General features: G+C 43.3%; 1 protein-coding gene across 7 annotated transcripts in view; it reads left to right on the forward strand.

Annotated features, from left to right (window-relative positions):
• The window catches only part of MME (membrane metalloendopeptidase), a 493,355-nt gene that overhangs the window by 414,112 nt on the left and 64,187 nt on the right, over window positions 1-15,056 (forward strand). For all 7 annotated transcript variants that reach the window (XM_078667833.1, XM_078667832.1, XM_078667829.1 and 4 more), the window contains 2 exons: window positions 8,596-8,729; window positions 8,994-9,059. In XM_078667833.1, the coding sequence (XP_078523959.1) occupies window positions 8,596-8,729; window positions 8,994-9,059 (200 nt within the window). The remainder of the gene's footprint in view (window positions 1-8,595; window positions 8,730-8,993; window positions 9,060-15,056) is intronic.

Here is a 15,056-nt window from a genome sequence, read left to right on the forward strand (position 1 = left end):
CCCAAATTTTAATTGTGTGTTTGGGAAGGGATCTGGTGCTGCAGAGAAAGCCTGAGATACAGGAGTAGGTAGAAGGGGGCGATAAAGGAGAGTAAGGACATTGTAAGTTTGACAACGTGCTGTTGCTAGATGAATCTGTAAAGTTATTGGCAGCCCCCACAGGTGCTACTCATCCAAACTCTAAACATACGAAAGAATATTGAAATTTACATTTTAAACAAGCGGCGTGCCCTTCAAGATGGATGTGAAAGTTAGAGTTGCACAAGAATCTAGCTCTATCTGAGAGTATACTGCCAAGAATTTAAAGTTTGTCAACAGAGTAGATAATCCTGTCCTGATTGCTATGGTCTAATAGAAAAGAAGCAGGGGTCCCAGCTCCTGGTGACAGATGGCCGTGGAAGGGGACATTCGGCCTTGCCTTAGGCACCATTTCTGAGTGTCAGCAAAGCGTTGTGCACCCCGGCCACCATTAAATACGGTACTGTTATAATCTCCCTGTCCCCTCTCCCACGCTCACCCCTTCCCTCCTGCACACCAGTGGTACATTCCTAGAACCTTCAGGTGAAGGCTCTCTCAGAACGTTCAGTGTGTCTCAGCTCTGGCATCTTGGAGGCACTGTTTTACTTTTGCTTTAACAATAAACTTGAAGTTCCACTTACCTGAGGTGTGAGTCGTTACTACACCTTGTTGGCGACGAGTACGGGATGCTGGGTCAGGGACAGCATTGTGCCTTCCCCTGTATTGAACTTTATTGATGCCAGACGCTGTCAGATGACTCATCGATGATTGCCCGTAATTCAAGGTGGGCTTATCCGTGGCAGGGAGAGCTGTTGGTGGCTGTCGTGACCTCTTCAGTATACGGAAGGGTGTACAAGTATCACGACGTACAGAGGAGGACTTTGCCCTCCAGCTACACCAGAGCCAGGTTGCCGCCACTCTGCCGATAGTTGTTTCTGCCCCTGCTGACATCGTGCTGCTGACCTGCTAAGTCACAGCTTGGGGTTCTTCCTGTGTGCGTCCATCGAGTTCTCTGGCTCTGGAGTGGTGAGTGGGCTGCCTTCCAGCAGCGAGGTATCTGACCCAGCCATATCTTCCGTGTCCACGCCGGGCGCGGGAGTATACTGAGGGGTCATTCTGAGAGCCCGCGTGGACCGTGTGAGGAGGAGGCAGGGTGTCTGACCATTGGTAGTGGTGACTTGGCGTGTGTGAAGAGCGACAACTGGTGTGGCCAGCTGGACCCCGGGAGCCGGCGTTGCCTTTAAAGCTAGCTCCTCAGCAACGTCTCCAGTGTCGGTGTGGCGCGTATCTCTGAGGCAAGCTGAGGCGCAGAACTGCTAGGCACGGCCTTTCGCGGGGTGCTTCTCCCGGAGACTGAACTGTGCGCAGCCAGCATTCTTGTTCGTGCAAGCGGATTGACTCTTTACCCGCAGCCCTTCGTGTAAAGTGTCAGGGAAAGCCTAATTGAAATCGCTGCTCCCACGGTGTTTCTGCCTTCATTCTTCTTTTCTTTTCCAAGCTCCGCCTCAGAGGAAGTTACCGCCCTCACAGAACAGGGTCTTTCCTGGATAGAGGCAGTAATAAAAAGAGGACTGGTGCTCATCAAATACTGGTTCATGTGCTGGTGGTTGTGTTTGTCTGCATGTCAATGAAAATATTCACTCTTCCAGTTGTTAACAATAAGAATTAGATTATATTTTCTTTATTGTAGCTAGGTGTCTGCTCATTCTGCAAGTATTAGTGTTTTTGTCTGTCATCCTATACTCAAATTCTTACAACATGGCAGCAGCAGGAATGAGTCAGCCCCCTCCTTTTCTTAATGAACAGGGAGAACTGGATATACCCTGGAGGAGATGGGAGGGTATATTTAAATCCTACCTGATAGCTATAGGAGGAGGTAATTTTTCTAACCTAAGGAAACAACACATCTTACTACACAACCTGGGCATACAGGGCAGAAAGGTATATGAGGACATAACGGGAAGATTAGTTGATGAGGAAAATGAAGAGGATATAGAAGGGACAAATGTTTATGAGTATACTTTAAGACAATTAGAGACTCATTTCAGAGTGAAAGTCAATGTAGTTTTAGGGAGACACAAGTTATTTAAGAGGGCGCAGAAAAAAAGAGGAAAAAGTAACGTCATATGTGGCAGTTTTAAGGGGTTTATCCGCTACTTGCGAATTTGGTCCTCTCACAGACTCTTTAATCAGAGACCAACTGGTGAGGTGTACCAATAATGTGAAGATACAAGAAGAATTGCTCACTAGGAATCCTGACCTGGATGAGGCATTGAATATTGCAAAAGGATTAGAACACACTGCTGTGTGCATGAAGGAGATGAGGTTTCAAGAGGGGGATAGCAAAAGTAAAGGGGAGGAGAAGACGTCAACAAGTGATGATACGGTGTGCAAGGTTGGGGACAAGAACAAAGAGTCACACGGAGTAAGGCAGTAGGGTGACAATGTTTTCAATGAGGGAGCCCAAGCCACTTGGCTAACAACTGGAGGTGTCCTGCAAGAAATGTGGTGTGCAGAAAATGTAACAGGAAGGGTCATTATTCCAAGATGTGTAAGGGGTATTCCCCTAAAGTTAATATCATTGGATGTCAGGAAAGTGATGAGGATAATGAGCACACATATGTTTTTTAAATAGATGATGAAGAGGTGACGGGAGATATCAATTACCCCAAATGTGAAATAGTTTAGATGGGGAAAAGTGTGTATGCTGACTCTTGCTCTCCTTTTACCCTGGTGGAAAAAAAAGTCTTTGATGAAAAATTTTCTAAAAACAATGTGAAGCTCGACAAAGCAGACATACATCCTTCAAGCTACAATAAGGAACCCATTCCTTTAGAAGGAATGGTCAGGATGAGAATTTCATTTAAAAATAGACATACGGTAGGCAAGGTATATGTCACTACTCATGGTTCGAGCCTGTTGGGGTGGAAGCATCAGCGAGAGTTAGGGATTAAGCTTCACCCAAACAAACAAAGAGCAGGTATTATTAGTCGAACCTGCCAGGGTTGGTGCCAACTTGATCAACGATTTTAAAGATGTATTTAATGAGAACCTAGGAACTTTGAAGAACTACATGCACAATATAATACTGAAAAAAGGAGCTGAACTAGTGGTGCACAAGACACGCTCGGTTCCGTTGCTCATGAGAGAACTGTTGAAAGTGGAGCTGGAAAAATTAGTTAGCCAAGGGGTCATCAAAGAGATTGAAGGTGCAGCATGGTTGGCACCCATTGTTATCACGGCCAAGGATGGAGGACGTAACATTAGGCTCTGTGTGGACTTGAGGGACTTGAATGCCAACATCCTGGTAGACAGATTTCCCTTAACCCGAATACACGAGATGCTTAGCACCATTCAGGGGGCTACATTTTTTAGTGTGCTAGATCTCTCATCGGCCTATTATCAAATAAAACTCCACCCAGATTCCCAACCCTTGACGGCCTTCACGACTCCCTTTGGGAACTTTAAATTTCTGAGGATGCCCTTCGGTCTTGCATCCGCGGCAGCGGCATTCCAAAGGGTTATGCAACACACGCACTTTGAGACTGTAAAAAAACAATCTGCTTCCAGGATGACATTCTGGTCTTTGGGTCGAATGAAGCTGAACACAATGAAAATGCAAAAAGGGTCCTGGAGAAATTAAGAGAGGTGGGGTTCACAACGAAAGAAAGCAAGTGCAAACTTGGAGTGAGCTCAGTGGATTATCTGGAGCACACAATCTCAGAAGAAGGCATCAAGCCGAAGATTGACCTGGTCAATGCAGTCAGAGATGCACCAACCCCCACTAGCAAAGAAGAAATACTCTCTTTTCTAGGCTTAGCAGAGTACATGGCTAAGTACATCAAGGATTTTGCAATGATGTCCCAATCTCTCAGAGACTTGGTCAAGAAAGACAAAATCTTTGATTGGAGCAAAGAATAGGAAACAGCTTTGACGAACATAAAGCAAGCCATTTTAGCGGCCCCCTTCATTGGTAATTTTGACGTCAAAAAGGACACCATAATTATGACGGATGCCAGTAATAAAGGCATAGGTGCTACCCTGGCACAAAGGATCAACAATAAAGTGAAGGTGGTTGCTTTCGCATCCAGAACGCTAAGAGGAGCTGAACTCAATTATTCCACAGTGGAAAAGGAAGCACTAGCAGTATATTGGGCAGTCAAGCATTTTAGGTTCTACGTGTGGGGTGTGCCATTCGAGATTCCCACGGACCATAAACCATTAGTGTCTATGTTTCAAAAGAAAGACATGGAAAACATGACCCCGCGCATGGCAAAATAGTTACTGGGTCTACAAGGTTTCAACTTCAGAACGGTACATATTCCAGGTCAACAAAAAAAGGTAGCTGACTACTTATCAAGGTCCCCGGTGGAAGGAGATTATGGAGAGAGCATCGAAAATGAAATCGTTTTGGAAGTAAATCTAGCAGCAATTTAAAAGGATAAATGGGACGTCCACATGGAACAAGACAATTGTTTAAAGAAAGTAAAAAACTACGTTGTGAGAGGCTGGCCTGACAAATGCAAGGAGCTCGAGGCAGAAGTCCAGCCTTATTGGAACGTGAGGGACAATCTCTCTATTGAAGGAAATTATCTATTAAAGTCTGGGAAACTGATTCCCCCGGAGGCCCTTAGGAACCACATTATTGACCTGTCCCACGATGGTCACTTGGGGCGCAGTTTGAGTAAAGCCAGACTTAGGGCAGAGTACTGGTTCCCTGCAATGAACAGAGACATGGAATAGAAAGTGAAGGATTGTCATGCATGTGATTTGAGTGACAAGTCGAAGGTAACTAGACATGCTCCTTTAGTACCAGTGGATGTACCCAGTACCCCATTGGATAAGCTAGGTTTTGACACAGCTGGTCCATTACACATGCGAGGGTCGCAGGAGTGGTATATTTTGGTACTTATCGATTACCATTCCAACTGGATCAACCACAAGTTCGTGCAGAACATCAACACCAAATCCTTGATCGCATTCTTGACAGAAGCTTTTTCAAGAGAGGGCATTCCTTCAACCATGATCAAGGATAATGGCGTCCAGCTAGTCTCGGAGGAGATGAAGGAGTTTTTGAAGGATAGCTCCATAACACACATTCGCACCCCACTATATTGCCCGAGAGCGAATGGTAAAATGGAAAGAGCGAATCGACTGCTGAAGGAATGCATACAATTAGCTGTCAAGTCAGGAAAAAACATGGAACAGTCGGTCAGAAACATGCTGTGGTCAAATCACACTACCCCTAATTTGACGACAGGTCATTCGCCATTCGAACTATTGAGAGCCAGAAAAGCAGGTACGAAGCTGTCTCCAAATTGGATGGGACCGAAAGAGCGAACAGAAGTCAACCAGGAAGTGTTCAGAAAGAAAATCGAGGCCAGACAAGACAATTATAAGGTGTGGTATGATGGAAAGAAAGGAGCCAAAGAACGGAGCTTTGTTCCAGGACTGAAGGTGTACATCAGGAAACCTGGAAAGCACAACAAGAGTAAAGACAAATTCTTTCCCCCAAAAAATATCAGGGAAGTCAGGAAAAATGTGGTCATTCTTAATGATGGTAAAATGTGGAGCCAGGACCAAGTTGCTCCGGCCGTGGGAAGGGGTACCAACCAAAGTTGGGAGCAGTCTCCCAACCAGAGTCCTGACAGGGAAGACAGCAAGGGAAGGTTAGGAACCAGATCCAGGAGCTCGCCGTTCTGGCACAAAGAGTATGACATGTATTGAATTGCATTTTCATATTTCTGTGTTAATATCTTTTTGTGATATCTCAAGCTTTCAGTTTTATCGCATATTATTGCTCTCTTACAACCATCCTGTTATATGGTTCTTGGTGCTCCTCCCTGCACCATCTCCCCCACCTGTCCCGTTTGTCCCTCTCTTCCTTCTCCTTTCTTTTCCTCCACCCTTCCCTTCTCTCTCTGTGTTCGGTAGGGAGATGTGTTATAATCTCCCTGTCCCCTCTCCCAAGCTCACCCCTCCCCTCCTGCAGACCAGTGGTACATTCCTAGAACCTTCAGGTGAAGGCTCTCTGAGAACGTTCAGTGTGTCTCAGCTCTGGCATCTTGGAGGTACTGTTTTACTATTGCTTTAACAATAAACTTGAAGTTCCACTTACCTGAGGTGTGAGTCGTTACTACAGGTGCCCTTCACAAAAAGCTAGAGTGCCACCTGCCCCGCGCGTACGTAAAATAAACAAAGGACTGCCGTCTCTGAACATGGCCAGAATGTCAGAATAACAAAGATACCCCTAACCTTTCACCCCCCAGTGCGTCCAAGACAGTAAGCACTCTAATTAAAAGAAATTAATAACAAACGAGCAAATGTCAGAGGCCAAAAAAATATTCCTAAATGTATGTAACAAATTAAAAACTCTATGCCCCGCACACCATTAAATAGAGTGGCCTTCATAAACAGCTAGAGCATGGAACTTGAAATAACAATGCCATGCTTCCACGAAGGAACATTCCACTCAGGCCACTACATAGGTTTGTGTAAGTTGTGTAGAAATGAAGCACTAGATGCCATAATGTCAGGTGAGTACATATGTGAACTAACTCACTGACACAACTAGATGGCCAAATTTGAGAGGTTAGCTTGGCAGGTTTTTCTTTAAAAAATGCCACAGATTTGAGACATAGGTGGCAATGGAATGATGTGTGGTATATTTTATGTGGCTGTGTACAAAGGAACTGTGAGGGTGCACATGTAAGGGATGTGGCTGCAATCCCCAGTACCTTTATTTACTTTCACGTTTGTTCTACCTGAGGGCTCTTGAGAGGTCATCCGATGTTTGCACACAGTCATATCTAATTTATTTAATGGGAAGGGCAGGGTTTCTAAGCCTTTGTAGATCAGTCATACCTTTAAAGAAATAATGTAATTCCAAATTTCTTGCATATGGGTTTTGAGAATGCATTTAGTAATACAATGCTAGATAGATTTGGCCTCATCTCAAGCCACAGCGTGCTTCCTATGCACACTACTCTGCAAAGCCTCTAAACATTTTCACTGAAGGAACTCAGGGCTTCATTTTTTAAAACTGTTCCATTGCTGCGTGAAAACATCAATACAGTAGTTTTCACTGCATCCTCCTTACGACATGATTGATGCATCATATTTACTGTTTGACGCATCCTGTCTCAAGGAATGCCAGATATGTCAGTATTACTGCCGTATATGTCAGAGCAAAAGTGACGCATTGCTGGGGTGTGTCTGAAAACAGACGCAACTCCAGCAATGTGTCCTTTCACATGGCCCATGTGAAAGGGCCTGCGTCAGTCGTATGACTGCTATGAGGCAGGCGTAAGATAATGACGCAGTAGTGTCCCTGAAGTGACGCAGTCAAATCTCATAGATTTCACTGCACCACTTCTACGAGACTTGTTTCATGGGAACGCCCGCCCTGTATTCAGTATACCTGACCTGTTTAGATCCATCACTTTGTAAATAGGGCGCATCATGGCAAATTTTTTACGCTGCTGCGTCACAAAAAGTGAGGCAAAGGCAGTGGAAAATGACACAGGGGTTCATAAATATGCCCTTCAATACTTAAAGAGTACCATTGTGAATACAATTCTAGGATTAGGCATTGTTCCTGAAACAGACCATCTAAGAACATTACTCTAAGTCAGCACTGACAAATTAACCAGCCACAAATCTAAGAAAATTTCTCAAAGTCAACATTGACAAATGAACCAGTGCACAAATAATGAGATGGTTATATTCTTTGATTCAAAGTTATAATTATAAACCACATTTTAATTTTTTAAATATATATTCCTTTGAAATATATATTTTTCCATGTTTCAATATACGTTGAAAGTTGTATTGTTATGTGATGGCTCTGGAATCTTTTGAGGTCTTTTTCATAGTAAATCTGAAATGCGGTAACCTCTAAATTTAGTAGAAGTGCCATATTTTGTACACCCATTACGATTACATGCTTCAGCCACTTCCTAATTTGATAGCTGTGCGTGCTTACTTTTCACAATATTGATTAACCTGTTGCTCCATAGCACTTCAGTGGGCCAACGTTAGTCACAAAACATACTGAAATACCCAAAATAAGATAGATGGCTGCTCTTTTCTGAAAATACAATCTGGACCATGTGAGGCTAGGTTTAATTATCAGTCAAATACCAAGGCCCTGGACTCTTGAATTAAGGTTATCTGTGTCTGAATAGAATAGCGAATCAACTTCAGAATTTGAATTAAATGAATTCCTTAATTATATTATTTACACTGTTTGGACTCTTTCTAGACTTCCCATTTCTTGTTGGCATCCTTCCAATTGGTCATTCGCAAACATGCTCTTAAGTGCCATGCACAACTTACACTATTCTATTACTCACCTGAGTCTCCACCTTCCAGTTTAGTCTGTTGCTTTCCCGATTCAGCACTATGCAGTATTTCATTTTCTCTTCTTTATTTCCTGCATCTTTGTTTTATTTCCTGTTCATTGCAGTATAATTCATTAAAATTATGTGCTTTACGAACCTGAACTCAAATGCCTGCAGAACATTCACTGGACTAATACCCAATTGTGAAATATATGTAAACACTTTTGTATTACAGGTAGAAATTTTAATGAGAATGGTGACCTTGTGGATTGGTGGACTCCAGAATCTGCAAAACAGTTCAAAGAGTTGTCGCAGTGTATGGTGTATCAGTATGGAAACTACTCCTGGGATTTAGCAGGAGGGCAGCATGTATGTTGATATTCTTTTATTCATCTTTCAATAAAATGTTCTTTTCTTCATCTTACAAAACTCAGAGTTTAGTTTCAGTGGTTTCTCTTGGCACACTGTTGTTCTTCAGCAACTGTTGCAGTGAACCAAGCCCATGTGTTTATTCTGCCCACAAAAGATGGAGGTGTGTACTGACCTCAACTACTTAACATTGTGAGCAGCAAAGGAAATGCTTATGGCAGACCTTTGTTTATAATCTGTTGATGTGTATTTTTTTATTTACAGCTAAGTGGAGTCAGCACTCTGGGAGAAAATATTGCAGATAATGGGGGAATTAGACAAGCATACAAGGTATGTGACCTAGTGTGTTAAGCATATTGCAGGGCTTTATTTTCCTTTTTATTTTCCCTTTTGTGAACATATTGTTTGTTTCTCTTTTCATTGAGTTGGCAATTCTTCGTCAATACATTGACCAGGGGAGTTCAAAAGTTCATCACATGTAGCACTGAAATGTTGTTTCTTTCTTCAGTAGTGATACAGTGGGACAACCAGAAAGCTGACCACGTTGGTTGATTACATTTATATATTCGAATGAATGCCATGGTTCATCATGGATATTCAATGACTTAAGGGCCTCATTAGGATGGCGGTTTTTCCGCATCCTCCGGGCCGGCGGAAGTGTCCGCCGGCCTGGAGGATGCGGAAAAACCGCGGCGGAGACTCCAAAGACCCACCGCCAAATTAGGATGGCTGGTGGGTCTGGAATTCCGTCCGCCGCTTTTCCGCCGCGGTCGGCTTCCGACCGCGGCGGAAAAGCTATAACATGGCAGGCGGTGTCCATGAGACACCGTCCGCCATATTATGATGTTGGTGTAAATATGCTTTTCCACGGCGGCTTTTCCGCCATGGAAAAGCATACGGACATTCACTTTGGGGGCCCGTTGCGGGCCCCCTGGGTGAATGGGGGTGGGGGGTGCACATGGGGGGTACCTATGGTACACCCCTGCATTTGCGTACACAAAGCAGCAGGCACCGTGCGGTGCCTGCCGCTTTGTGCATGTAAATGTAACACATGCATTTTTAACATTGCGGCGGGTGCAGCTTGAAGCTGCACCCGCCGCAATGTTAAAAATAGAGGATGTGACCGCCACCCTGGCGGTCACATCCTAATCAGCACGGAGGGAACGCCGCAGCCCCTGCGGACGTTCCCTTCTCCTCAAGGGTGGCGGACGGACGCAAGTCCGTCCGCCATCCTAATGAGCCCTTAGTCTTTGCTGGGGGAATGGCATATTTATTTTCTTCTAGTCTGTTGACGAGTAAGAAGATATGGGGATTTCGCCATACCCTTCAAGTATCGAAACAGAATTTGTTTTCATCTGTACCTTAGAGGACATTTACCTTCTGATTGAGACTATTTATATATCGAACACAGATATTAATTTGACAATGATTATATTGAAATACCCTTTAGAAGTAGTCATCACTACTTCCCCTTATATTTCCCAGGCTACTGATTTATATTTTTGTCTTCATTGCATAACTGAGTTCTAGGAGAGAAAGAGAGGTGGATATGTGATCTTGTGGTTATGTTGCAGACTCAGGCGTTCATGTAGAGTCTGTTGGAGTGAAGCATGGCTGGAATGTTTTGGAGATGCTGTTTCACGCTCAACTCACCCACCGCTGCCTCATTTAGTGTCAGGTGAACTGCCAGATTTCTGACTGCTGATTATCGGTTTGATCTATGTGTTTTGGAAGGCCCATCCTATCTAGTGCTCGTCTTCCGACTGATTCTTTCTTTCCAGGGTCCGGCCTGTTTCTGAAAAGTAAAAACATTAAAATGTTTTAAAAGGGAACTGAATCTGCCCACCAACCCAAATATATAACCCAAAAAGGAGTTAAACCGTAGATACATAGAATGTGGGGAGAGGATGTAGCCTAAGTGCTAGGGTGGTCGATCTCAAATCTGGGGAACCGGGTTCGAGTCTCGGCAATGACGCTCAACATCCTGTGTTTCTGGGCAAATCACTTAATCTCCCCATGCCTAACAAACAAATAAATGTGTCCTGGTGTAACGCAACTGGTGCTCATGTAAAGTGCTCTGAAACCTTCGAGTCAAGTTTGAGCTAAATAAAACTACGAAAAAGAAAATGTCCTGAGCACTCAAAGTAAAAGGGTATCTTTAATGTCCAAAAAGGAGTCATAATGTTTTCATTTATGTTGTCTGTATATTGGTTCCAAAAATTATTTAGTGAGTCCTTGTTTCTTTAATCAGTACATCCACCAAAGTAATACACTCTACACAGCCAACACATGTTTCGTCATAGTGCCTGTTAGAAACAGGGGTCTCTAGTGGGCAATGGTTTGCACCTGTGTCCAAGTAGGGACCCTAATTCTTAGTCAGGGTAAGGGGGATACACTTCTAAAAAAAACCCTGCTCACCCCCTTGATAGCTTGGCACGAGCAGACAGGCTTATCTCAGAGGCAGTGTGTAAAATATTTGTGCATGCATGCAGTAACACAGTGAAAACACTGCAAATGGACACCACAGCAGTGTAGAAAAATAATCAATTCTTTATCTAAACAAAACAAGGCCAAAAATAAACAAAATTCCACAATACAGTTCTTAAAAATATGCAGTTTGCAAGAAAACCTTTAAATTGTAGAAATATCCAGACAACACGGTTCTTCTGAGTCGGTAGCTCTATCAGGGCTACCACGATACTGAAAATGACAGAGTCTAATGATTCCAGTTGACAGCGTCAGTGCAGGCTAGCTAAAGCATATACAGACTCGAAAACAGTACCTATCTCGTTGCGGCGAACAAGTGGGTCTGAGTCGTTTGGGGCAACCGTCATGGTTGCATTGCAAAGATAGAAGCGGTGCAGGGTGCAGTGCCCTAACGATGCAGTCCAGGCAGCGGCTCGGTGACGATCATCCAGACGGTTTTGGCGAGACCAAGGTTTACTGTGCAGAGTGAGGAAATGCTCGATGCGGTACTGGCACATTTCAATGCAGGCGACGGAGCTGGTCGATATTCGGGTCGGGCAGTGACGGTGTCGGTGACGTCCAGGCAGGGTGAAGTAGGCGGTGCAGAATGCGGTGCCCACGGGACGCGGTGCGTGCAGCTGGATGATGATGTCAAGATGGCATCGGTGAGACTAAGGATGCGCCGCCTTTCACATACACTGCACCCTGCCCATAAGGCTACCTTGGGCCTCGCTTAGAGGTGACTCACATGTAATAAAAGGGGATGTTAGGGCCTGGCAAGTGGGTGCACTTGCCAGGTCGACATGGCAGCACTAGACTGCACACAGACACAGCAGTGGCAGGTCTGAGATACCTTTACAGGGCTACTTCTGTGGGTGGCACAATCAGTGCTGCAGGCTCACTAGTAGCATTTGATATACAGGCCCTGGCACTCTCAGTTCACTTTACTAGGGACATACCAGTAAATCAAATATGCCAATCATGGAATTACCAATTCATAAACACAATTTACAGGGAGAACATGTGCACTGTAGCATTGAATAGCAGTGGTAAAGTACCCAGAGTCCTAAAACCAATAAAAACAAGTCAGAAACAGAAGGGCAAAAAGCAAAAAGTCTGGGGATAAGCCCGCTGGACAAGCCAGGTCTAACAGTGCCATATTTGCCTTCGACTTCCTTATGTCTTAAGTGTATTAAGACCAGTCCCTGCCTCCTTGTATGGATCAGGTTCAGCAAGCACCATAATTCTCGGTTGAGAGTGCACAAAATCTAGATATCTTCTCGAGTCAGAGAATACTCCTACCTACTTGTAATTCTGCATGCTTGACCAGGCTACCGAAGTTTAAATGAACAACTGAGGCATCTGTACCATCTAAACAATATCACACTAATATGACAGAGATGGAATAGACCAGTAAAGGAACCATTAAAGACTCAATGATGATAAAGGGTTCATATTGCTTAGATGGCATGATTCAAAGCAAAGAAGGAATAAGTTAAACTTTCCTAAAGGAAAAGGATAGAGAGTGCCAGTTTGGGATCATCAATGAAAAGATGAAGATTAAAGATGAGGAGTATGAAGCACAAGCAGAGACGATTGACCAGCAATCTGTAAATATCAATATGCATCAAAGTCAAAGCAATACTCTTAAATTGCATAATGAGAAAAAATATCATCGGGCTGAGGGATGTAAACTGGGCAAACCTGAAGGAAAATTAAAGGCTGAAGATCTGAAGAAATGTAATTGTTGAAAAAGAAATTATTCAGGGGACTACCATCAGAAGGATCACTAAGAAGAAGAGCTTCAGCATATAAAAAACATGGGCGCACTCCAGCTAACAGTGTTCTGCCAAATCAAAGACTTTGGTATGGTATGTAGTGTCCTGAAATTTACCTTTACTGACGAGCAGCCGGAGCACCATACTATAGTTTAGATGAAGTAGAAAAATAATGTAATTCGTATATATCCCCGAAATGAAAAAAGGATTGGGAAATATTCAGAAAATCCAGAATCATGATAGTGATGAAATCACCCATCTTGTAAGAAACCTCTTTATGCAAGTAGAGGATGAATGTATGAAGCACATTATTGAACAATACCACGTGTCTTGCTTTCTACAATAAGAAAAGATTTCCAGTAAATTGTGCATGGGTTATAATTGTCTCTTGTAACCTATTTTCCTTAACTGATCAGCTCATTACCCAGGGAAGTTGCACACTGCACCAAGTACTTACTTGCCTGAGAAATTTCTCCCTGTGCATACACAGGCACAACTAGCCTTCAGCTGCAGCTGTTGAAACACAAGCCAAGGAATCAACTGCCAAATCTGTTCATTTTAGCTCGGAGTGTGAGATTTGAAAGCTATATTTCAATGTTGCGTTCACGGAGAGCTCTGTGCCCAATACTATGCTGGGAACTTAATTGTCAATGGGCACACATTTTCTTGCTGTAAGACTTTGAAATACAATCTGCAGACTATGCAGCTTTTATATTTGTCTCTTAAATGGATTTAATCAGAAAATGTTACGTTTCCCACACTAATCATTAAAGTGCAAGACAAAACTACTTTCAAATTCTCATTGAATATCTACAGTTACACACATCAATTTAAAATGATAACATTCCTGCATGCTTAGGGATTGCAGGATTTTCTTTTAGAAAGACGGAAAACGGGTTCAGTTACTTCTCAATCCCCAGTAAGGTACCCCCAGAGTCCGTTCTATGCCCATATGTGTCTTTACATTTGGTCTAAGGCAACGTTTTGCATCTTGTAAGAATGTTATGGAACATAATACCCCTTGAGATAAAGCAGGATCCCTCTGTAATATAGGACTGCAAAAACATTTGTCACAGCCGAACCCACTACACCCTCATGTTCTAACTAACAATAGGTTTCTCTCTCGTAATCTTCTTATGATTGCTTAGTAGGTTCCACACATTTGCTGACAACTTGACAATCATTCTCATGACCAATGTTACTAGATACACATGAGAGTATTACCTTACTATTCCCTTAAAAGAATTATCCTCCATCTCTGCTATGGACTTTTCTACTGATACAATGACAAATTCAAAACAGATTATTTCTCTCCTCTCTCATTGACTCTATATGATGCAGTCACAGAGAGGAGCATAGGTGAATAACACAAAAATCAGTAATGTCATCTGTGATGTAATTTGAGATGACATGAGTGATGTCATAAATGATGTCATAGAACACATGATTGAGATGACATGAGTGATGTCATAAATGTTGTCATAGAACATGACATGAGTGATCTAATATGTGAGACAATAAGTAGAGCATGACAGGTGGGCAAGCTACAGTTAGCTATGCTAACTATAACTGGTAAATTTCAGTGGATTTTGTAGTTCAAAACATTAATGTTGTCACTGACATATCCACCTAACTATAACAATGCTTTAACCTTTGTTTTATCAGTGAATGTAGAAGTTTTTTTAACAAAAACAAATATTTTTATCACACATAACTATAAGGTTACTCTAACCTTTGTTTTTTTCTTTACATTTCTAGTGTTTTATCATACCTAAAGCCAGAGTGTATAGCAGGGGATTGTCCACAGTGCCTGCCACAGCAAAACCCCACAGGCAGCCAAACCCTCCGCTGTCAGCCAACGTCATGCTGTGCCCAACCTTTCATTGCATGCAGTATAGGGTTGTCCAAAGGGCCTGGCTTGCATATCTGTGTCCAGCTCCATACAGTCAGTCCCCTGGAGGCAGCCAACCCCACACCACATGCGGCCTTTCCTCGTGCATGCCATGGGGTTAGTCACAGGGCCTGTGTTGCAGCCAGGCCCTGCTTCCAGCTCCTCACAGACTGTCAATACTACACCATGCAC

This window comes from Lissotriton helveticus, chromosome 11 (assembly GCF_964261635.1).
Source record: "Lissotriton helveticus chromosome 11, aLisHel1.1, whole genome shotgun sequence".
Taxonomy (NCBI): Eukaryota; Metazoa; Chordata; class Amphibia; order Caudata; family Salamandridae; genus Lissotriton; species Lissotriton helveticus.